The sequence below is a fragment of the Pituophis catenifer genome, unplaced genomic scaffold (genome assembly GCF_029215685.1).
Source record: "Pituophis catenifer annectens isolate HBS135680 unplaced genomic scaffold, rPitCat1.0.hap2 SCAF_2, whole genome shotgun sequence".
NCBI lineage: Eukaryota > Metazoa > Chordata > Lepidosauria > Squamata > Colubridae > Pituophis > Pituophis catenifer.
Window position 1 is genome coordinate 11718234 of NW_027256882.1, and position 22926 is coordinate 11741159.

General features: G+C 39.9%; 1 protein-coding gene and 1 pseudogene across 1 annotated transcript; both read right to left on the reverse strand.

The window, feature by feature from the left end:
• LOC139309838 (vomeronasal type-2 receptor 26-like) lies at positions 1–18152 on the reverse strand. Its single transcript, XM_070934040.1, has 8 exons — positions 18092–18152; positions 14048–14189; positions 9256–9547; positions 6325–6714; positions 5899–6153; positions 3582–3812; positions 3299–3425; positions 1–899 (listed from the first exon to the last, which is right to left on the reverse strand). Exons 1-8 carry the CDS (start codon positions 18150–18152, stop codon positions 1–3), a joined length of 2397 nt encoding a protein of 798 aa, XP_070790141.1.
• LOC139309839 (zinc finger protein with KRAB and SCAN domains 7-like) overlaps positions 16104–22926 on the reverse strand; it is a 22591-nt pseudogene continuing 15768 nt past the window's right edge.

A 22926-nucleotide genomic window follows, 5' to 3' on the forward strand; every position in this document is an offset into this window, starting at 1 on the left:
TTACTTTTTTCCTGTTATTTGTTCTTTTGTATTCAGATCAGGCCTCAAGATAATAATGTAGCACTTGGGCATGAAGATGCAGCCCAAAAGGCCAGCACTGGAGGACAAGATGGAGAAGACCTGAACAGCCACCATGTACTTCCCCTTGGTGCTCAGGTAGGTGGGCAAGAAGGAGATCCAGACGCTGCAGAAGACCAGCATGCTGAAGGTGATCAGCTTGGCTTCGTTGAAGGCCCCAGGCAGCTTCCTGGCCAGAAAAGCCACCGTGAAACAGACGGCAGCCAAAAAGCCCATGTAAGCAAGGGCGCTGTAAAACATGATGACAGAGCCTTCATTGCACTTCAGGACAATCTGTTCAGGCTGGGAGTGCATGTCAGAATCAGGAAATGGAGGAGAAACCGCCAACCAGATGATACAGATGAGAGCTTGGAGACCAGAGCAAGAAAAAACAATAGAGTTGGCCAAACTCTTTCCCAACCATCTCTTGATTTTGTTTCCCGGTTTTGTGGCCAGGAAGGCCAGTACCACCATTAATGTTTTGGCCAAAACTGAAGACACAGCAACTGTGAAAATAATGCTAAACATTGTTTGTTGGAGAAGGCAGGTAACTTTCTTCGGTTGGCCAATGAACAGGAAGGAGGTCAAGAAGGAAAACAGGAGGGAGATGAGGAGGATGTAGGAGAGGTCCCGGTTATTCGCCTTAACGATTGGAGTTTGTAGAAATTTAATGAACATTCCTAACACAAAACCGGTGATTAATGATAAGAATAAAGCCAAAGAAGCCAGGATGATGCCCAAATATTCTTCATAAGACAGGAACGTTATAATCTTAGGGATACATTGATATCGACCTCTGTTTGGATGCTGATCTTCTGGACATCTGTGGCAATCACTTGCATCTAAGAAGAAGTTGATGAATGGTTTAAGAATCACTGGCATCAATTCTATGTCTCCATAAATTAAAATAGTTAGCATAACAGCCAGTGGTGGGATTCAAATAATTTAACAACCGGTTATCTGCCCTAATGATTTCTTCCAACAACCAGTTCACCAAACTGCTCAGAAAGTTAACAACCGGTTCTCCCGAAGTGGTGCGAACTGGCTGAATCCCAACACTGATAACAGCCATAAAAACTATTAATGTAATTCAGAATAAAGCAATAATAGCACTTAGACTTATCTACCATTTCACATCACAGTGCTTTACAGCCCTCTTCAAGCACTTTACAGAATCAACATATTGCCCCCAACAATCTGGGTCCTCATTTTACTGATCTTGGAAGAATGGAAGGCTGACTCAACCTTGAACCAGTGAGAATCAAACTTCTAGCAGTCGGCAGAATTAGCCTGCAATACTGCCTTATAACCACTGTGCCACCAGAGCTCTTATTAATCCTATGGAATACATACTGTGATCAATGCATTATGTCTTCTGTTTTTTTTTAAAGTATGATAAATTAAAGCAAATAAACTGCTTAATTTAAGCAATAGTATTGACTGAATTTCATCCAAGTTCTATTGCCTCTCTAAGATGTTCTTGGTGTAATGATGCAGAACTCACATCCTGGGCTCAGAGTAAATCTTGGAAGAAAATGTTGTTGAGACATGGAGAACTAAGCAGGAAATTATATTTCATCTCCCTGAACCATCTCAACTCTCATTGTTATAAGCCACTGTGAGTCTGGAAAGATTTAGCAGCATACCATTTTAACAAATGAATCCTAATCTTATTAACGGTAAACATGATTGATGATTATTATCCAGTTGATATTTTATCTTGGCAACCATATATATATATACAAATTTCCTCCAGGATTATCTGTTCTAAAGGTGGCCCCATAGCTTCAATTTATTCTAATATGCTGTTAGAATTGAGCCATTGTACTTTGTAAATTGTATTTATTGTATAAATTGTAAATTATGATTTAAAATCTAACCTCTAAGAGTTACTTTATTATACTGGCTAGTTTGAATGGACTTCTTCCTACTGGCTCTTAGAAAACTTTGCTAAATGATACTTTAATTGGTTGTTCATCTTTTTTAAAATCAGGTATAAAACTTCAGGTCAGTGGTGAAATCCGAACCGGTTTGCTATCGGTTCACTGGCCGTGCATGCGCGCTGTGTGCCAAATGCGTACTACATGCGCATGCACAGTGTGCACCAAAAGGAGGCTTGAGAAGTTAAGTAGAAGCGAGGAGGGGGATCAGCTGTGGCGGCAGTTTAGCTTCGCTAGAAAGCAGGATTTCCTGCTTTCTAGCAAAGCTAAACCCCGCTGCACAGCTGATCCCGCCCTGCTGTGCTACTTACCTTCTCAAGCCTCCTTTTGGCATGTGCTATGCGTGAGGGGGGATCAGCTGTGGCGTGCAATTTAGCTTTGCTAGAATGCAGGATTTCCTACTTTCTAGTAAAGCTAAACCCCGCGCCACAGCTAATCGTCGGAATTTTTTTTAACTACCGGTTCGTCCGAATCGGTAGCTTTTTAAACCGCTGGTAGCTAACTACCGGTTCGCTCTAACCAGTAGCTTTTTTAACTACAGGTTTGACCGAACCAGTAGCTTTTTCTTTACTACTGGTTCGCCTGAACCGGTAGTTTTTATCACTACTGGTTCTCCTGAACGGAGCGAACTGGTAGCATTTCACCCCTGCTTCAGGTGTCAAATAGCTTCAAAATATGGATCCCGTGGTTTCTAAAATTTGTGTTAAGGGTATATCATACTCAAGTAATATGCTATAGAAATTAGATACAGGTAGTCCTTGACTTAGAACCACAATTGAGCCCAAAATTTATGTTGCCAAGTGAGAAATTTTTGCAGGGATTTTTGCTACCGGTTCTCCGAACCACCTGCCACCATCACTACTGGATTGGGCGATCCAGTCCGAACCAGGACCATTTCACCCCTGCTCTGGAATGACATCCATCCCTCCACCCCAGATTCATAGGGTCCACAACCTGTCCTTCCTCAGACAAGCCCTGGAGAGGAGTGGTTTATTTAAGGTAATGTTATTTTTCTGGAAGCCTGATTTTTTTCTTTTTTCTTTAATACTCTTTTTATATTGTTTAGTTATATTGCCTTGAAATTATATTGGAGGATGCCCAGAGTTGTGTTAGAGCCAAGCAGCGTATAAATAGACAAATGAATAAATTAATCTCAATTTTCATCTAGGATTACAGGGTAACAGAGTTCCCTTTTTCAGTAACAGGACTCAGAATGAGTGGCAGGCCCACAGTCACTAGTGAGCATCTCTGGATGTGGAAGGAGAATCCCCTCACACACACACACACACGGGGTTACCCACCTTCCTGAGTGGAGATGGTTCCTTCTGCACACAAGGAGCAAGCATAGCAGCAAGGGGCCTTTCCTTCCAAAACCATCTTGGCCTGTCCAGGCTGACAGCTTTTAGTACATCTGGACTGAGGAAGGACCTAAAACAAGGTAGATGAAATAGTGTTAGGTGCTGATCATGGAAATTTCGGAGAGAAAAGGAAGACTCAATAACTTAATTTTCCACCCAAAATTAAGTTATTGATGTCTTCACCCTTTAGTCTATATGTATTACAAATGGTTCCATTAGTTCCTACCTGGTTAAACCGCTTGGTCCAGATTCTGACATTCTGGTAAAGAGTGAATTTCATCTCATCAAATCCCCTTTGTCTGTCTATCTTCCCAAACTTGACTGCTCCAAGGGACCGGTTGGGAAACACTATCCATCTCATGATGTCATACGCCGCAACCAGTTCCCCCTTTTCATCCAAATACACGCCATCTATGGAAGTATTGTAAAAGTGGACATTTCTTAGGAAAGAGTGAAGCTGGAATGGTGGGAAAAATAATGTCAGTGTTCAGCAACAGGAGACCCATTGAGATTGTTCAGCTCTGTCCCCTTGACGTTTTAATCTTCAAAGATAACAAACTTGCACGTCTGGGAAAAGAAATGGCTTGCTAATTTTTCCTCTTTGGAGAATGAAACAAATGTGAGCACTAAGATTTCCTCTGTTAGGCATAATTGGAATGAATGATCCCACGGTTAATTTTTAGGCAGGAGTTTTAAGCATTTTAAATATTAGAACATTTTGGATTTTCTGTTGAAAGCATCTTTAGAAATTTAGGATCATTTCCACTTCCACCTAGTAAACAAAGGAACTTTAAATATAGTCCCTGGTAGATAAGCATTGGTAGAATGAGATAAGGTAGAGAAGGATAGTGTTCTCACTCAGCTCCCCAAACACGACATTAACTCTAAAGTTAACTCAAAGTTTCCTTTATTAGGAGCACTAGCAGCCCCGGCAAAAAGTTTCTCTCTCACCGCTGGCTAACAAGTCTGTCCGGCTGGAAAACAAATAGTCATCTCCATCCCCTGTCTTTTATCCCCAGAACTAGGATGGGGCTTTGCTAGCAGTGGTGGCTGCTGTGCATCCATGCATCAGGCACTGGACCCAGCTATTCCTCCTCTTCCTCATCAGCCACCTCCAGACCTGGGGGCTGTTGACTCTCCATCTGAGGGCTGACTGATAGCCCAGGCTCTGCCTCTGTCTCTCTCTCTCTGCCAGCTCCATTCTCTCTTCTCCCTTGGAGCTCTCAGTTGCCATGATGCTGACTCTGACTTCCATGCCTCCTCCTCCTCTGATTTGGCTGTTTGAGGGGCCGGCGGCCGACAGGCCACAACAGATAGACTTCCCTTCTTGTTCCCAATTATTCTTTTGACCACTCTCCCAATAAGTCATGCAGCTAGCTCAGTCCAAGAATCAGTAAATTTGTGTCGCTATCTGCCCAATTGTAACAAAACTGAACCACGAAATAATTGGAAGTCAGTTTCTTCAATAGCAACCAGAGAAGGGATGAACTAGACAAGACTTTTAATCATAAGACTGTGGAGTTGGAAAAGATCACAAAGTTGACCTTATCCAAACCTGTGAATGTGCAGGATAACCAATCCTCAAGACGTGGCTTTCCAGCCTCTTCTCAAAAACCTCCTGAGATGAACAACGGACAACTTCCATGAATAGACTGTTGTATGTTACAATTAGGAAGTTTTTCTTTGTTCTTTAACAACATCCAGGTAACTGCAATTTAAAACCTATTTTTCTAGTCCTAATTCCTATGGCCATGGAGAATAGTTCCAAACCATCTTCCTTATGGCACATTTGTGAACACTGAGATAATATCTCCCTTCAGTTGTCTTTTCTCCAGACTGGGGATTCCAGGTTCCTTCACCAAGTCCTCCTTTGTCATATCCTCAAATCTCCCTTATCTTTGTCACCTCCTCTGAATCTATTTTCACCTATCCTTTTGGAGATGTATGTCCAGGACTCTGCAAACTCCAGATGTAGTTTCACCAGTGCAGTGTAGAAAAGAACAACTGTTGGATGTGATGGAGCAGGGGTGAAATCCAGCAGGTTCTGACAGGTTCTGGAGAACCGGTAGCGGAAATTTTGAGCAGTTCGGAGAACAGGTAAATACCACCTCTGGCTGGCCCCAGAGTGGGTGGGAATGAAGATTTTGCAATATCGTTCCCCCAGGAGTGGGGAGGGAATGGGAATTTTATTTATTTATTTATTTATTTCAATTTGTATACCGCCCTTCTCCTAGTGGACTCAGTAGGACTCAATTTTGCAGTATCCTTCCCCTGGAGTGGGCTGGGAATGGAGATTTTGCAGTATCCTTCCCCTGCCATGCCCACCAAGCCACGGCCACCAAGCCACACCACACCCACCAAGCCACGCCCACAGAACTGGTAGTAAAAAAAATTGGATTTCACCACTGGGATAGGGATCGGTCTTCTATCAACAGAGAATATGGAATGGATCAGGGAGAAATGCTTTCCGAGTCCACCAAGCTCATCATAAACCAGAATACTGATTATTTTTTCAGCAAGAGATGAGAAGGAAAAATCAATACCTGCCATGACTGAATCCTCAACGGAGCTTGCCTGCCATTGTGGACTCTTGTCTTTTGTCTGGATCTTGATAAATGTGCAGCATTTAAGGAATGTGCCAGAGCCTGGAGGATGCTGTAAATGTTGTAGCTGTCTAGAGACAGGTTTTTATCAATCAACTCTTTAGGCAGAGACTCCAGGTTTTCCTTCTCTTGACACCGTTTCCTTCCTCTCCTTGATAGCCCATGCCTTGAATATAAGCAGTTAAATGCATTCGTCTGAAAATGGCTCAAAACCCTTAAGACTGCCCGTGTCGCCTCATAGTTAACCTCTTTTTTTCTGTGGATTAAGAAGGAAAAGAAGCTATGTGTTTGTGGGGCAAGCAAAATCTCAAGGTCTAAATTCAAGGAAAGATCCCATGAAGCGGTGGTCACCCAGACTTTACTCACAATGGGCTTGATGAATTTTTCAATTATAGCTTGCATAAGCCATATTGTGCCATAGAAAAAACGATATTCTCCATAATAAATCAGCACACTGACGTTGTTCCAAAGACGGAATAATTCAAATTCAAAGCTGATTCTTTCTTTGGTTAAAACTGGGGAGCGGTATATGAAAACTGGACAAATTGCATTCTGAACGAGCACTGGGACAAAGGTCCTGATGAATCTCTCTCCATTTTCAGAGTCTGGAGTAACGAGACCGATCCAATTCCATCCGAAATTCAGGAGCATCTTGGCAATCCCTTGGTAGAAATGTTCTTCTTTGGGGACCATACGGTACATGAATGGGAACTGATTTTTCTCATTGAAAGTCTGAGAAACAAAACCATAGCTGACCTACAGAGGAAGGGATAAGACAGGTCTTTGCCTTGGTCCCTGGTTTCCACGACAACCCTCAGACAGGGGTGGGCTGCTGGGGGTTCACAGGATTTAGGGAGAACTTCTAGCTAAGATTCTGTGCAGTTTGGAGAACCCCCAAATCCCACTCCTGGCTGGCCCTGCCCACCCCACCCCACCCCTCCCAGGAGTTCCCAGGCAGCCCATTTTGGATGCAGGTAAGTGCAAGGCACATGTAGAGGCTCGGGGAGTGCGAAAAACAGGCCCGTTTGGGGCCTCCAGAAGCCCTCATGAGCCTGGGGAGGCCGTTTTCGCCCTCCCGAAGACTTGAGGAAAGCCTCCGGAGTCCGGGGAGAGCAAAAATGCCCCCTCCCACCGTGGCGCAGAAGGCCGACTAGGCCACACCCACCATGGCCACGTCCACCCAACAACTGGGCAGAGAACACCTTGCTAAAATCTTTGAAGCCTACCCCTGCCCTCAGATATATGCTTGCCTGCATTAAGGAGTCCACAAATGATTTCTTGACCTCATGATACATAGGGGTTGGGATCTTGCAGACTGACACCTCCTAGCAAGACACATTTCCCTCCCTTTTTCTTCTTAGCTGCAAGCAGGATTGCAACATCCAATATTTTAAATAGTAATTTATTGAAAAATTACAACTAAAAGATAAAAACTAATACAAAAAAATAGAAATTGCAGAAAACAAAGAATAGAAAGAAAAAAGAAAAAAATAAGAATATGGTAAAGAAAAAGGAATATATAAAAATGACTCCCTGCTTCATCACAAGTATAAGCTATTTTAGTAATTTATCACCTTCTCATAAAATACAAATTATCTTTTTTTCCCGTATTCCATCACTTGTCTATAAACAAACACTTAAAGCCTTGATGTTTAGTCTTGATCAGCAAAAGTCCATTAAGGGTTACCAGAGATAACAACATATCTCTTTTAGTCAAATAAGCCAACTTTATATTCCTTCCTTTTATTTTAAAAATCCAAATTTTAACTATGATCGGAGAAGATAAGGCACTGTTAATAAAATGAACCAAAAAACCCTCACTTAATTTAACCTACACAATTGGAAATATTGCTTCTTAGCATCAAGAACTCCATAACCTGTAGTATCTTTAATAAAATGGGATTAAATGTATTGTATTTTACTTTTATAATAATGTATTGTATTACAGCCCTCTCTGAGCGATTTACAGAGTCAGCATATTGCCCCCAATAATCTGGGTCCTCATTTTACTGACATCGGAAGAAGGAAGGCTGAGTCAATTTTGAGCTGGTGAGAATCAAATTGCCAAACTGCAATCAGCCGGCAGTCAGCAGAAGTAGCCTGCAGTACTGCATTCTAACCACTGCGCCACCACGGCTCTTCATATGTTCCTTTTAAAAAAAAATTTTTAAACATTAGATTATAGAATAAAATATAAAAATACAAAAGCAAATAGTAGGACACAGATTGGAGAAGGGAAAAAAGTAAGGAGGGGAGGAAGAAAACAAAACGAAACATTGACTTCCAAGTCCCTTAGTTGCAGTAGAATAAAGTATGAACATCCAACCTCAACTTTTTATTTTTCCATAATAATATAAACTAGCCATTTCTATAACAACAAATCAATCTAATGAGTAAAACCCAAAATCAAAGTTTCATTTTTTTCCACCTGAAGCACAAAGTCCAGAAGTCCATGTAGCAACAAAAGTATTTTTTTTCTTCGATCAAAACGATCAATTTCACCAACTCCTTCAACTTCTGTAGCCATTCGTCCATGGTGGGAATTGAATTGTCCTTCAATTTTTGTGCATACAATAGTCATGCTGCCGCCAACAAATATAAGATCAAAGTTCCGATTTTTTCCCCCCAAGTCTTTTTCCATTAAACCCAAAAGAAAAGTTTTTGGTTTCATCTTTATCCTTGTTTTAACAATTTTCTGTATTAAAATATGAATAGAATAGAATAACAGAGTTGGAAGGGACCTTGGAGGTCTTCTAGCCCAACCCCCTGCTTACGCAGGAAACCCTACATCGCTTCAGACAAATGGTTATCCAACATCTTCTTAAAACTTCCAGTGTTGGAGCATTCACAACTTCTGGAGGCAAGTTGTTCCACTGATTAATTGTTCTCACTGTCAGGAAATTTCTCCTTAGTTCTAAGTTGCTTCTCTCCTTGATTAGTTGAATCTTACTCCAAAATTTCTTTGCTTTATCACATGTCCACCATAAATGATAAAAGATCCCTTCTTTACTTTTACATTTCCAACATTCATTTGAAATACTTTTTATACATTCTAGGTAACTTATCCAGTGTTAAATACCAGCAATATATCATCTTATAAACATTTTATTTTAAATGATAGTTTAGTGTGAATTTTAAACCTTCCATCCACATATTTCCCTATTGTTCAAGCATCATCTTATATCCACAGTTCCTTGCTCACTGAGTCATGCAATGTTTTACAAGTTCACTTTACATGTTCAAAACCTATTTCAGACCAATAAACATGCTTTTTCCAGCCAGACATTATAGTCATACCTGTGGGATTTTGTAGATTTCTGACATGGTTGAAATCTGCTTAGAAGTATCAGAATGTGTGCCTTCGATGATTGCCAGTAAACTGTTCTGCCTCCCACAGTGGTAGTTTGGAATATTGGTCTGTCCAGTTGAGAGGAGGTCTGCCATGGCTTCGGAAGTACTCCTCGCATCAAAATAATTGTCCAATAAATTGTAACCCAGGGTGATGTTGGCCAATAGTTGAGGGTTATGGTTGATCTCATAGACAGTAAAAAGGTAGGACAGGATGTTCCAGTACAATAGTTGCCCTTTGCTGCAATAAAATATTTGCATCAGATCAGCTTTTTTTCTAACTCTCTATTCAGTGATACACTACCGATCAAATTTTTCATTACCGAACACCAAAATCTTTTCTTGACATGTGCTTAGATTTCGTCTTGGATCTCAAGGGCCACTTCCACCTCAGAAGCATTATGGTGAAACATTGAAGTAAGGGCTGAGGATTTTATTAAATAGTGGACTATATATATACTTCTACATTAACAAAACTTTCTGGATTGCATTAGTAAGTGGACACAAAATGTACAGATTCTGGCATGACCAATCTCTAAATGTAGAGGTCTCTTCTGAGGGGGTGGGGGGAGAAATAAATAATTTCTAAGGATATTTATCCCCAGTGGCAACAATTACCACAAGAAACAACAGTATATGGTACATAAAGTATATATATTTATTGAATCCAAGTGTGGATGCTTTAGATGCTTTAGTTGTTCCTTTAGAATTAGAATAACAGAGTTGGAAGGGATCTTGGAGGTCTTCTAGTCCAACTCTTTGCTCAGACAGGAAACCCTATACCATTTTAGACAAATGGTTGTCCAATCTCTTCTTAAATGCTTCCAGTGTTGGAGCATCCACAACTTCTGGAGGCAAGTTGTTCCACTGATTAATTGTTCCAACTGTCAGGAAATTTCTCCTTAGTTCTAAGTTGCTTCTCTCCTTGATGAGTTTCCATCCATTGCTTCTTGTCCTGCCTTCAAGTGCTTTGGAGAATAGGTTGACTCCCTCTTCTTTGTGGCAACCCCTGAGATATTGGAATACCACTATCATGTCACCCCTAGTCCTTCTTTTCATTAAAGTAGACATACCCAATTCCAGCAACTGTTCTTTATATGTCTTAGCCTCCAGTTCCCTAATTTAATACATTTCTCAATTCTAGGTAGGATGACTAATCAGAAATACACTTCGTTGATCACTAATGTCTCAACCAATAGAAGCAGAAAGATTATCAGAATAGAGTAGAGTAGAGTAGAGTAGAGTAGAGTAGAGTAGAGTAGAGTAGAATAGAATAGAATAGAATAGAATAGAATAGAACAGAATAGAATAGAATAGGAATAGTCTAGCCCCCTGCTCAAGCAGAACCTATTCAGTCTCAGACAAGTGACTTTCCAGTCTCTTCTTAAAAACCTCCAATGATGGAGTGCCCACAATTTCTGAAGGCAAGCTATTTCACTGGTTAATTGTCCTTTGATCAGTTTCCAACCATTATTTCTTGTCCTGCTCTCTGGTGCTTTGGAGAATAATTTGACCCCCTCTTCTTTGTGGCAGCCCTTCAAATACTGGAATATTACTATCATATCACCCTTCATTATTCTATTCTTTAGACTAGCCAAACCCAAAATCTGCAGCCGTTCTTCATATGGTTTAGTCTCCAGACCTTTATCATCTTAGTTGCTCTTCTCTGAACTTTTTCCAAAGTCTCAACATCTTTTTTGTAGTATGGTGACCAAAATTGGTTGCAGTATTCCAGGTGTGGTCTTACTAGGATTTTGTAAAGTGGCACTAATACTTCACGCGATCTTGATACTATGCTTCTGTTTAAACAACCCAGGATTGTATTAGCATTTTTGGTGGCTGCTGCACATAGCTGGCTCATATTCAAGTGATCATCTACGTAAGATATATTTTTGTAATCATACTTGTATTTGCCACAAAAGAAATTGCGAGCTCCTTTCTGTGTCTTTTTATATTTTCTTTCTGCCCTTCTGTCTTTTCTTTTTCTTCTTCTTTGAGATATAAAAAGGAAAATCAGATAAAAAGGTCTTTGCTCAATTATCGTCTTATTCTGGATTGTTCACTGAGAGTAATAAAAATCTGGTTCAAGGATACAGTATGCACAACAGTCTCACATACTACCTTGGTTTCTTTGGATAAATGCTGAAAATATCTAAAGTGAATGACAGCAACTCCTGAATGAGAGGCAGCAAGGCCTGGAGAAATATTTTATATTTCCTTCTCTCTAAAGACAGTAAAAAGCAGCAACTGGTAAAATCAATTTTTCTCCATGAGTAAGATAGAAAATGCTGTCCTTGACGGACAGAGTCATCAGGGGCTCATGAAAGCTGAATCACATTTAATAATATTACATTCATTTCTGTCAAACAACTTACTTTGCAAGTTTGGTGGAAGGAGATTGTTGGAACACAAATGGGTGAAACATGACAGGGGTTGCAGGGAGAATCCCACCAATATGGAAGTCTCCTGATCGATAATAACTCTGGAACCCTTCCTGATCTGTGATGAAATTCAATGGGCATTTCATCTTTGGCTTCCTGCTGGCTGCATTGGGCAGAAGCAACAGGAGGAAGAAAAGAGAACATAATGTTCCAGCTCCACCTTTGAAAATCTCTTCCCTTCTTGCTGAACTAAAGGTCATATCAGGAACTGAATCTGGCCAATGTTTCAACACTAGCAAAGAGGATTATATTAATTCTTACATTGGCATTATCTCTATCCCTGCCCTAAATCTCAGCCTAAGCTCTCCATGGTACACGATTTTATTTTGGCATTAGCCTGTCCAGGCATGATAGGGCAAGGTGTTATATCAGGCTGAGCACAGCGCTGATGGAAGATTACCTTTGGGTTTCAGGCAAATCACTGTGTCTTGATAATTATAAGGTTAGGATACATTTTCTGTCTCCATTTTTCTGGAAGCAGGTGCAGGAAGGATGAAAAAGTCTCTAACAAGTTCCCTATGGTGAATATAAACTTGAGCTATCTTAAGGACTAGGAAAAACTCTTAAAAGATGAATATGTAATATACCATTATCATACAACAGGGACTCTGTATGGGTTCATACTTCTAAACATGGATTAAATAAACAATGTCTTCTGCTAATTCATACTTCTTCTCCATTTGGACTGTCTAAACTGGAAGGACCAATGGATACCTTGAGGTGGTTGTCCAGGTCCAAGTGTTACCCAGGACCAGATGTTCACATTAAAACACCCCTGATTTTCATCTGGTGGTTCATTCCTTCATGAGTTTCATCAAGGATGTTTTGGGAAAGCCTTTTAACTTCTTAACGTCATGGCCAACTCTTTGTCGCCCATGATTTACTGCATGCCAGGCCCCCATTTTCCACTGTCTTCTGGAATTTGCCCAAATTCATGTTCATTGCACCCATGACACTGTCTAACCATCTCATACAGAGGGATAGAATCAAGATCACATGAGGTGTTAATGCCACTTTATAATGCCTTGGTAAGACCACATTTGAAATATGGCATCCAGTTTTGGCTGCCATGATATAAAAAAAGAGGTTGAGACTTTAGAAAGAGCGCAGAGAAGAGCAACAAAGATGATTAGGGGACTGGAAGCTAAAATGTATGAAAAACGGTAACATACGAATTGTGTATGTTAAGTTGAATGAAAAGAAGGACTAAGGGTGGCATGATAGCAGTATTCCAATATCTAAGGTGCTGCCACAAAGAAGGAAAGGTCAACCTGTTTTCCAAAGCACCTGAACGCAGGAGAAGCAGCAATGGATGGAAACTAATCAAGGAGAGAAGCAACCTAGAATTAAGGAGAAATTTCATGACAGTTAGAATTATTAATGGAACGACTTGACTCCAACAGTTGTTAGGAGGTTATAAAGAGAGTGAACAACCATTTGTCAGAAATGGAATAGGGTTTCCTGCCTGAGTAGGGGGTTGGACTAGAAGACCTCCAAGGTCCCTTCCAACTCTTGTTATTCTGCCCTCTTCTCCATTTATTTATTTATTTATTTTATTTTATTAAATTTCTATACCGCCCTTCTCCCGAAGGACTCAGGGCGGTGAACAGCCACAAGATAAAACACATAAATACAAAAATTTAAAATGAATTAAAAACAAATTAAATAATTTGGCTGAATTTAAAATACCCCATAATTTAAAACAAATTAAAATTTACATTTAAAAAGGGGAGAAGATTTAGGCCAGGCCAGCTTGATGGAATAAGAAAGTCTTCCCTCTTTCCCAACATTCTTCTCCACTGACTCCTCTCTTATCATTAGGTGGTCAAAATATGTGACCTACATTTCCGTTTAGCCCTGAAAAAATACAGGGATGTATTTTTGTGAGGGATGCCTTTCCCCCAACAAACTGAAGCCCATAACAGCGGAACCCCAAGTTTTAGCCACTTTAAGCGCTTCTGCCAAACCAGTTGAATTGAATTGAATTGAATTGTCGACAGAATTTGAAAGGTGGGGAGGGAAAGAGAGAGGGAAAACAGGGAAGGAGGCCCAAAAACGGATGGAGGAAAGGTCGCCATTTAAAGAAATTATTAACTCTTTTTGACTGAGGCGAACACAAACCCACTGAGAAACCGACCCGCCCGCGCGCTTGCGCGCTGTAGTAGCGTTGAGCTCTCTCTTCTCAAAAAAGAGCGGCATTCTGGAGTCACGTGACCTCTCAAACTACCCCCCCCTCCTCCGCCTCTTTAGCCGTTATTGTGACATTCCGAACAAAGGGAAAGGGCGGAGCTAATATTTACCTCCCGCCTGTGAGGAACACCTGAGGTAAAACGCCATCGTCTTCCCTTTCTCGTAAAATTGCCTTATCGCTGAAAGGTTTCTGCCTCGAAGTCCTTTGAAGACTTCGATTTGAAGTCGGTACTGAAGATTGAAGCGCTTCCACTGTATTGAAGATACTAAGAAACAGTTTATTTGAGGGGCCACCACTGGTCTGAGGTAATAAAGTATGGTGGCCCTGACACCTGGTGAAAAGCTGTGGCAGAGCCAAATTGAGGTCCTGAAGGAAAGAAAATTACACTAGCACTGATACTATCTAGTTTGAGTAACAAAGCCTTTGGAAGAAAACAACCAATTTCAGTGAGCACCAAGGCTCTCTCAAGAAAATTAAAGAATATTGAAGGAAAACCTGATCCTAAATGGAAAAAAATTAAGTTCTTGAAAGCATTACCTCAGAAAATGCAAAATGGCAAAGGAAACCCGGATCTTAAATGATAAAAAGATTAGGTTCTAGAAAAGTTTACCTCAGAAAATGTGAAATAGCAGAGAACAGTGGTTCATCTAAACCTCTTTGAATGAAAGGAGCAAAAAAGAGAAGGCAGATTAAAATTGGAACGCCAATAGGAAGGTTAATAAAAAGATGGCACACAAAGGCCCATGAGGAGAATTATCTCTTTTGTAAGGGGATAAATAGAGAACAAAGGATCCTTCCTCCTACAGTGTGAAATGCAGCCAAAAATGATAGAGCATCAGGTCATGATGCAGAAGGGACGAAGGAAAGATAAAGTAAGTGCAAATTCACTTCCAGACAGAGAAACTATAGATATAGGAAAGAGAGGGAGGGGGGAAACTGAATTATCTGGGGAACATAAGTGAAAGAAAAAAGATTCAGCTGCTGTTGAATCTGATACAGGTAGTCCTCAACTTACAACAGTTCATTTAGCGACCATTCAAAGTTATAATGGCACTGAGAAAAGTGACTTATGGCCGTTTTTTTACAATTACAACTGTTGTAGCATCCCCATGGTCACCGACCAAAATTCAGATGGTTGGCAACTGACTCAAGCTGCCAAGCGTCTCAATTTTGATCACATGACCCTGAGGATTCCACAATGGTCGTAAATGTGAGAAACTGTCATAAATCACTTAGTTCAGTGCCATTGTAACTTTCAACGGTCATTAAATGAACTAATGTAAGTCAAGGACTATCTGTATACAGCCCTGCAATGGCTGATACCCAAAGGTTGTTTCAAATCCACATCCAGCCATGGAAGCTTCTTGGGGCACTCTGGGCCAGTACCTTTCTCTCAGCGCAGCCTACCTTGCAGGGTTATTGTGGAGAAGATAGAGAGGGTCCATTGAGTTCCTGGAATATAAATCTAATGAACACACATATACAAATAGAGAAGGGCTGTTTTATTCTTTGAATTGTCTTAGCTGGTAGAAAAAAATTCCGGTTTTGGAATGTATCTTAGTTAACTTTTTAAATTAAGCAATCAAAGTTGTTATTTTTCAATTAAGGAAGCATGAAGTGATTCATTTTATGACAACATTCCCAGAGTATTTTGTTGGCAATGCAACAATTGTTGAAATGAATACAATAAAATTTGTGAAGGTACAATGCAATGCTGCATTTAAGTTTAGATAGAAGTGATGTAGACATAAAAATGATCAGATGGCTAGTTTCTTAAATGTGTATGAAATGTGTCTGCTTCTTGGTTTGTGCTCATTTGTGCTGTCGTTGAAATTCTAAGTGCTACTTTCTGAAAGTTGTACAATCAATTGGAAAAATGAGAATGTGCAAAGTGTACTAACTCAACAAGCTATCAAATGTAGTCTATTATTATCCCACCCAAATCATTCTAGGCTGAAGGCTGGCATTCTTAATGAACTTTTACAAGTCTTAAAGTTGCCAAGTTTGGAGAACCCTGATCTAGATTGTGAAATCTTGTTTTTAAAGTAACCCTTTAGTACATTGACTGGAATGGTTGTTGGTTGTTGGGTTTTTTTTGCCTGGGTGTCCTCATTTCTAGAGACATCCACAAGAAGATCAACTGGGGAGGGGAAATGATGACAACATTGTACCACAAAGTGCAACCCTTTTTTATTGGTGTTGTGATATTACATGCATCTACAAAAGAGGAGAATTCTGTGGCATCCTAAGGAGTTTTCTCCAACAGCAGGGTTCAAAGGAATGTGACTTAAGTGTATGTTGTTTTTTTTAAATGCCAAACTTCCCTGGAAAAGAAACAGTCCTTGGAGAAGTTTGATTACATAACAATACTTAAAAGATTCAAATCTTCCCATAACACTAACAAACTACAGATAGTCCTCAACTTACAACAGTTCATTCAGTGACCGTTTGAAGTTACAACGGCTCCGAAACAAGTGACTTATGACCATTTTTCACACTTATGGCCATTGAAACATCCCCACGGTCACATGATTTATATTCAGATGCTTGACAACTGACTCACATTTATGATGGTTGCAGTGTCTCAGGTTCGTGTGTTTCAATACATATACTGTACATACACATACGGGGTGGGATTCAAATGGTTCGGACTGGTTCGGGTGAACCGGATGCTAATTTTACATCTGGTTCGCCGAACCAGTAGTTGCAAGGACTGGCTGGCCCCTCCCATCCCACCCCTCCCCTTCCAGGAGTTGCCACGCAGCCTGTTTTGGATGCCAGGTAAATGCAGCGCCTGCACGGAGACTCTGGGAGGGTGAAAAATGGGTCTCCCAGAAGTTCCGGAAGTCTGGAAACGGACCCATTTCAGGCCTCCAGAGGGCCTCCAGCCTCCGGAGCCTGGGTAGGGCAAAAAAAAGGGCCTCCCAGAAGTTCCGGAAGTAGCCTGTGGGAGGCCGTTTTCACCCTCCCAGAGGCTCAAGGAAAGCCTCCAGAGCTTAGGGAGGGCAAAAATGCTCCCTGCCATTATCTGGATGCTGAGTAGGCCACACCCACCATGGCCACGCCCACCCAGCAACGGGGCAGATAACCGGTTGCTAAAATTTTTGAATTCCACCCCGTACATATATACATACACACACATATATACATAAACACATACATATACATATATACGTTAATCATTTTATAAAATATTTAGAAAAAGTAAATATTTCTATATTTTTTTCTATTTAAAATAAAGAAAACACAAAAGCATACTTTGTACCATGTACTAATCACAACTCTTACTATGTGTTTATATCACACAAATTATTAACATTTAACACAATGAACTTATGAAAATAAGAATGAAAATTTAGAAGCAAAACTGGTATATTCAAACCAAATTTTTGGAATCCTCCACTAGATGAAAAAATGCTTAGACAAATAATGGGGATCATTATGAAGCAGATCCAATTCAAGGTTTCAAACATAAGAATTAACTTGCTATTTTCAGGTTAGGATTCCTCCATTATGATACTTTGCCTCTTAAAAATCTATTAATTCCTAGACTGATAAGTAGGTGGGTGCTATACTTCTCAAGAGAAATGGAAATAACCTTTATTGTTTCTCAATTACTTATAATTCATTATGATCCAAAATACATTATTTCACCACATCAATAAGCTCTTGCCTACTGTATATAATCCAACAGGATTATGTAGTTGGGCATCTCATCGTTTTGTCTTGAGCCCAGTATTCTTCAACATCTGTGTAAATGAGCTAGAAGAGAGTTCAGAAGAGAAATGTATCACATTTGCATATGACATCAAGCTGGGGAAAATTGCTAATATTTTGGAAGATCGGCTTGAGCATTGGGCCCTATCCAATAAGGGGCAGTTCTAAGTGTTTCAGTGTATACAAACTAAGGTAATCATGCTGGTATTTTTCCCCACATACTTCAGATATTTGTATAGTGCTTTCAGACTGAGTGTTTTTTTAAGAAAAGGAAGCTGCTGAAGCTCAATCCATAGTCCATATACACACTGCGGGGAATTTTAAATAAAATGATTGCTGTGGGTGAAGTTTATTCCTCAGTATATAAGCACCTACAGGGACACTATCCCATGTCTGCCTTTTTATGAGAAGTAAGATTATCACTCTTCCCACAAACCAGGCATTTGTAAGGTTTCTCCCCTGTGGATTCTTTTATGGGAAGTAAGATTACTACTCATACTGAAGCTTTTTCCACATTCCAGGCATATACCACATTCAGTGCATTTATATGGTTTCTTTCCTGTATGAATCCTTTCATGGGAATTAAAGGAACTCAAGCCATTGAACCTTTTTTCCACATTCTAGACACTGATACAGTTTTTTCCCCGAGTGGATCTGCTTATGGAAAATCAAACGGCTGCTCCACCTGAAATTCTTTCCACACTCTAAGCATTTGTACAGTTTTTCCCTGAGTGGATCCTTTTATGGGAAGTAAGGTTTCTGCTCATACTGAAGCTCTTTCCACATTCCACACATTTATATGGTTTTTCCCCCGTATGGATCTTTTTATGAGAATTCAGCGAACTCTTCTGACTGAAGTTCTTTCCACATTCTAAGCATTTGTATGGTTTCTCTCCTGTGTGGATCCTTTTATGGGAAGTAAGAGAGCTACTCGTGCGAAAGCTCTTCCCACATACCATACATTTATATGGTTTTTCCCCTGAGTGGATTCTTTTATGGGAATTAAAGGAACTCAGGCTACTAAAGCTTTTCTCACATTCCAGACATTTGTAGGGTTTCTCTCCTGTGTGGACCCTTTTATGAGAGGTAAGGTGACCACTCTTAGTGAAGATCTTTCCACATTCCATACATTTATATGGATTTTCCCCCATATGGATCCTTTTATGAGAATTCATCGAACTACTCTGACTGAAGTTCTTTCCACACTCTAAGCATTTGTATGGTTTCTCTCCTGTGTGGATCCTTTTATGGGAAGTAAGAGAGCTACTCGCGCAAAAGCTCTTCCCACATACCATACATTTATACGGTTTTTCCCCTGAGTGGATTCTTTTATGGGATTTAAAGGAACTCAGGTCACTAAGGCTTTTCCCACATTCCAGACATTTATAGGGTTTCTCTCCTGTATGGATCCTTTTATGAGAGCTAAGATGACCACTCTTACTGAAGTTCTTTCCACATTCCATACATTTATATGGTTTCTCTCCGGTATGGGTCCTCTTGTGGGATGTAAGATTACTGCTCATTCTGAAGCTCTTTCCACAGTCCAGGCATTTATATGGTTTCTCTCCTGAGTGAATCCTTTTATGGAAAGTAAATGGACTCAAACCACTATAGCTTTTTCCACATTCCAAGCATTTATATGGTTTTTCTCCTGAATGGATCCTCTTATGTGAAGTAAGGCAACAATTCCACCGAAAGCTTTTTCCACACTCGGTGCAGTTATAAGGTTTTTCTCCAATATGGATATTTTGAGGTAATTTATGAGGAAAGCTCCAGTCGCAACTTTCCCCATATTCTATACATTCATAATGCTTCTCTTTATTTTGAATTTTGCAATATTCACACAAATCTGATTTATCTCTGAATATTTTGCCACACTTTGTACAAGTTTTTTCTTTCTCATCTTGGGCCAGAAAGATGTGGATTTCTGCACTTTGAGAAGTAGGGGATTTCTCCATCCAATTGCTGAACTGGCTTTCTTCTCTTATTTCTGGTCCCTGCTGTTTTCCAAATTTCCTTTTCCCAGTTTTTATTTTGGTTCTTCTGGAAATCTCCACAGCTTGTTTTTTATAATCCTCATTCTGCTGTCCATCACCTGTTTTGGATATAAAACAGAAACATTCATTGTATTTGGTTAATGCACAAACTGAGGGTACCATCAGATTTCAAATCCATCTAGATGCATCTTTTATTTTCTCCCCCTTCCTTTTCTTCCATTATTATGGATCATGTGGTGGAATCATGAATGAGACACTACTTTACAGGAGCTTCCCTCCTTTCTGTCATCCAGTTATCCAGAATGTGAGCTTTTCTTTGACATCTAGGTAGTTGATGCACAATGTTCTATAGTATTCTTGTCCCTTGTGAATTTAGTGTTGGCATGATACTTGGGAAAGCTGTTATCACAGCTCTACTGCTCTTTATTAATCAATTCCAAGGCAGCAATAGGCACTCTTGAAATTTGCCTTGATACAATAATGGACCATTAATAAAGGAGAATGTTTGTAGCTCAGGGTTGATGTGAGGGGTCCTTGGTGCTCTCTGAGCTTGCTTGTTTTCTTGCATACTTCATGCAGGAAGAAAAGTTGTTCTTTGGTCAAAGTATGCAAGCTCAGAGAGCACCAAGGACCCCTCATGTCAACCCTGAGCTACAAATATTCTCCTTTATTAGTACTTCATATGGGCATCAAACACTTCAGACATCATGCAAATGGGAAAAATTTGTGTGCAGACAACTCTCACCAAAGAACAACTTTTCTTCCTGCATGACGTCTGCAAAAAAACAAGCACACACAGAGAGCACCAAGGACACAGTAATGGACTGGATGAGGACAAAGAAATCGAAATTAAAGTAAGAGGAAGGAACCATTGATAAAGAAAAATCTGAATGTACAAGGAAAATTAAAATCTAAACAGGAATTGAACTCCCAAGAGGTACAAGTGGACTGGTGGACATATCTACAGATCCAATCTAAATACAGACGTCAAAGACAGAGATAGGAAAGGTATTAACGGTGAGTTACAAGAATTAGACAAAATTTTGATGGGCCAAGAAAAAGGCATGATTTCGAAAACTTATAAATTGTTGATGAGAATAGAGATAGGTGATGAGATAATTAAGGATACAATGACTGCCTGGGGGAAAAACTTTGGATATTCAATTCATTTAGAGAAATGGCAAGAGATTTGGTGGGAGAATATGAAATTAGTAGTCTCTATGGCATACAAAGAAAACATCTACAAGAAGATATACAGATGGCATCTTCCCCCCGATAGACTAGCTAAAATGTTCACTGGACAATCTGCGGAATGATGGAAATGTGGGTGTGAGCGTGGCACCTATTACCATCAGTGGTGGACGTGCCCGAAAGCAGTAGAATTCTGGGGGAAAATTAAAAAAATGGCTGAATGAGATTTTAAATCAAAAGATCGAATGGCAACCAGAGACATGCCTGCTCGGCTCCAAACTGGAAAGTATTAAAAGAGACTTATGGTATCTTGCACTACACATCATCACAGCGGCGAGATTGGCGTACGCTCAACTTTGGAAAAGTCAAAATATCCCAACAGAAGAAGCTATTATAAAGAAGATTTTAGACTGTGCAGAAGCAGATAAATTGACCAAAAAATTAAAAGACAGAGATCAAACACAAATATGTTTATCTTGGGAAAAATTCTATAGGTGGCTAGAGAAGAGGAAAATATAACCCAAATTAGATGAGGAATTATATTTATTGAGAAATTTATATTATACAAGTAAAGTGAGGTCGGATAGACCTAATTGTTTTATAAAGATATGCAAGATGTTCTGTCTTCTCCAGATTATAATATAGATATACAGTACTGAATACTAGGTTATTAAGGTACTGCTTATAGGTATGCTAGTTTTGTTTGTTGTTGTTGTGTTATCTTGTATGTTTTGTTTGTTATTTATATAATGTGTTGTTCTTTTGTTTTTAATGGAAAATGTAAATAAAGATTATTTTAAAAAAACATAAAGAAAAATCTGGATTTTGGAACTGAAAATATCTGGGATAAGATTGCATTCTCTTTTAAAAAGTAGCTACCTACCCAGCCTTGGAGTCCTCCTTTTTCCACAGCTGTCTCTGGATCTGCAGGTAGCAGCTATAACCAAGAAGGTCTTATGGAATATGGCAGGGTCATTTCACTAAGTTTTCAAACATTTTGAGAATCCATCCAAACAGAGTCCAGCCCAATTTCTACCAGTTTCATCCCTAGTAATGCTGATATTTTTCAAATTCCATCAGTTTAGAAATAAAAGAGAAGAATGAAAGGAGCTTCTAAGGTAATATGCAAACCAAGGGAGGCAACACCAGAAATCTACTGGGAGGGTGCTCTTTCCTTTCTCTAAGGACACTATGCCTAAAGACAGATTTTAGCCCTTTCTACCACAGGGAGGAACAGTGCAGTTAAAAAAGATATTTTCTTCCACTGGAAAACAGAATAAACCAGCATTTGCTGTAAAAAGCAAATATATTGTTTACTTTGGATTTACTCTCCCCAGCTATCTGAACCTAGAACAAAGAGGATCAGGTAACAATAACAGAGTTGGAAGGGACCTTGGAGGTCATCTAGTCCAACCCCCTGCTCATGCAGGAGACCTGTACTAGGGATTCGAACTGCTGACCTTTCTGATCGATAAGCTCAGTGTCTTAGCCACTGAGCCACCTAGTCAGGCTAAGGATCACTTACTTATGGAGGCTAGGTTCTCAGAAATTTCCATCATGATCTCTCTGTAGAGGGTTCTTTGGTCCAAGTCCAGCAGAGCCCACTCTTCCTTAGAGAAAAATACAGCTACCTCTTCAAAAGATATGGGATTCTGTAACAGAAAGGAAACATTCCCAATTAATGAACAGGGCCAGGAAGGATTTGCACGTATTCTTTTTAAAGAACAAACACTATGCAGCAGAGAGTTTGTTTTCTTGTTAATATACAAGACCAGAAAGTACTGTAAGTTCTCTTGTCAGATTTTTCAGGTCATACAGCCTGCTAATTGAAACAGGATCGAGAAGCAACATTCTACTGTAAAAGTTAGCTGCATCAATTTTCATTCATTCTTTGTATCTCATGGAACCCCATCAATTTCTCACAGTAATCTAGGGTTCGAGAAAGAACTGTTTGGAAAACCCTGCTGTTTTACTGAATAAATGTTGCTGATTCTGCAGAATTTGGCAGCAAATCCAACATCTTATGGAAACAACTGATGAGATAGGCCTTGGGTGCACCATCAATCACAGTTGGCATCCCTTC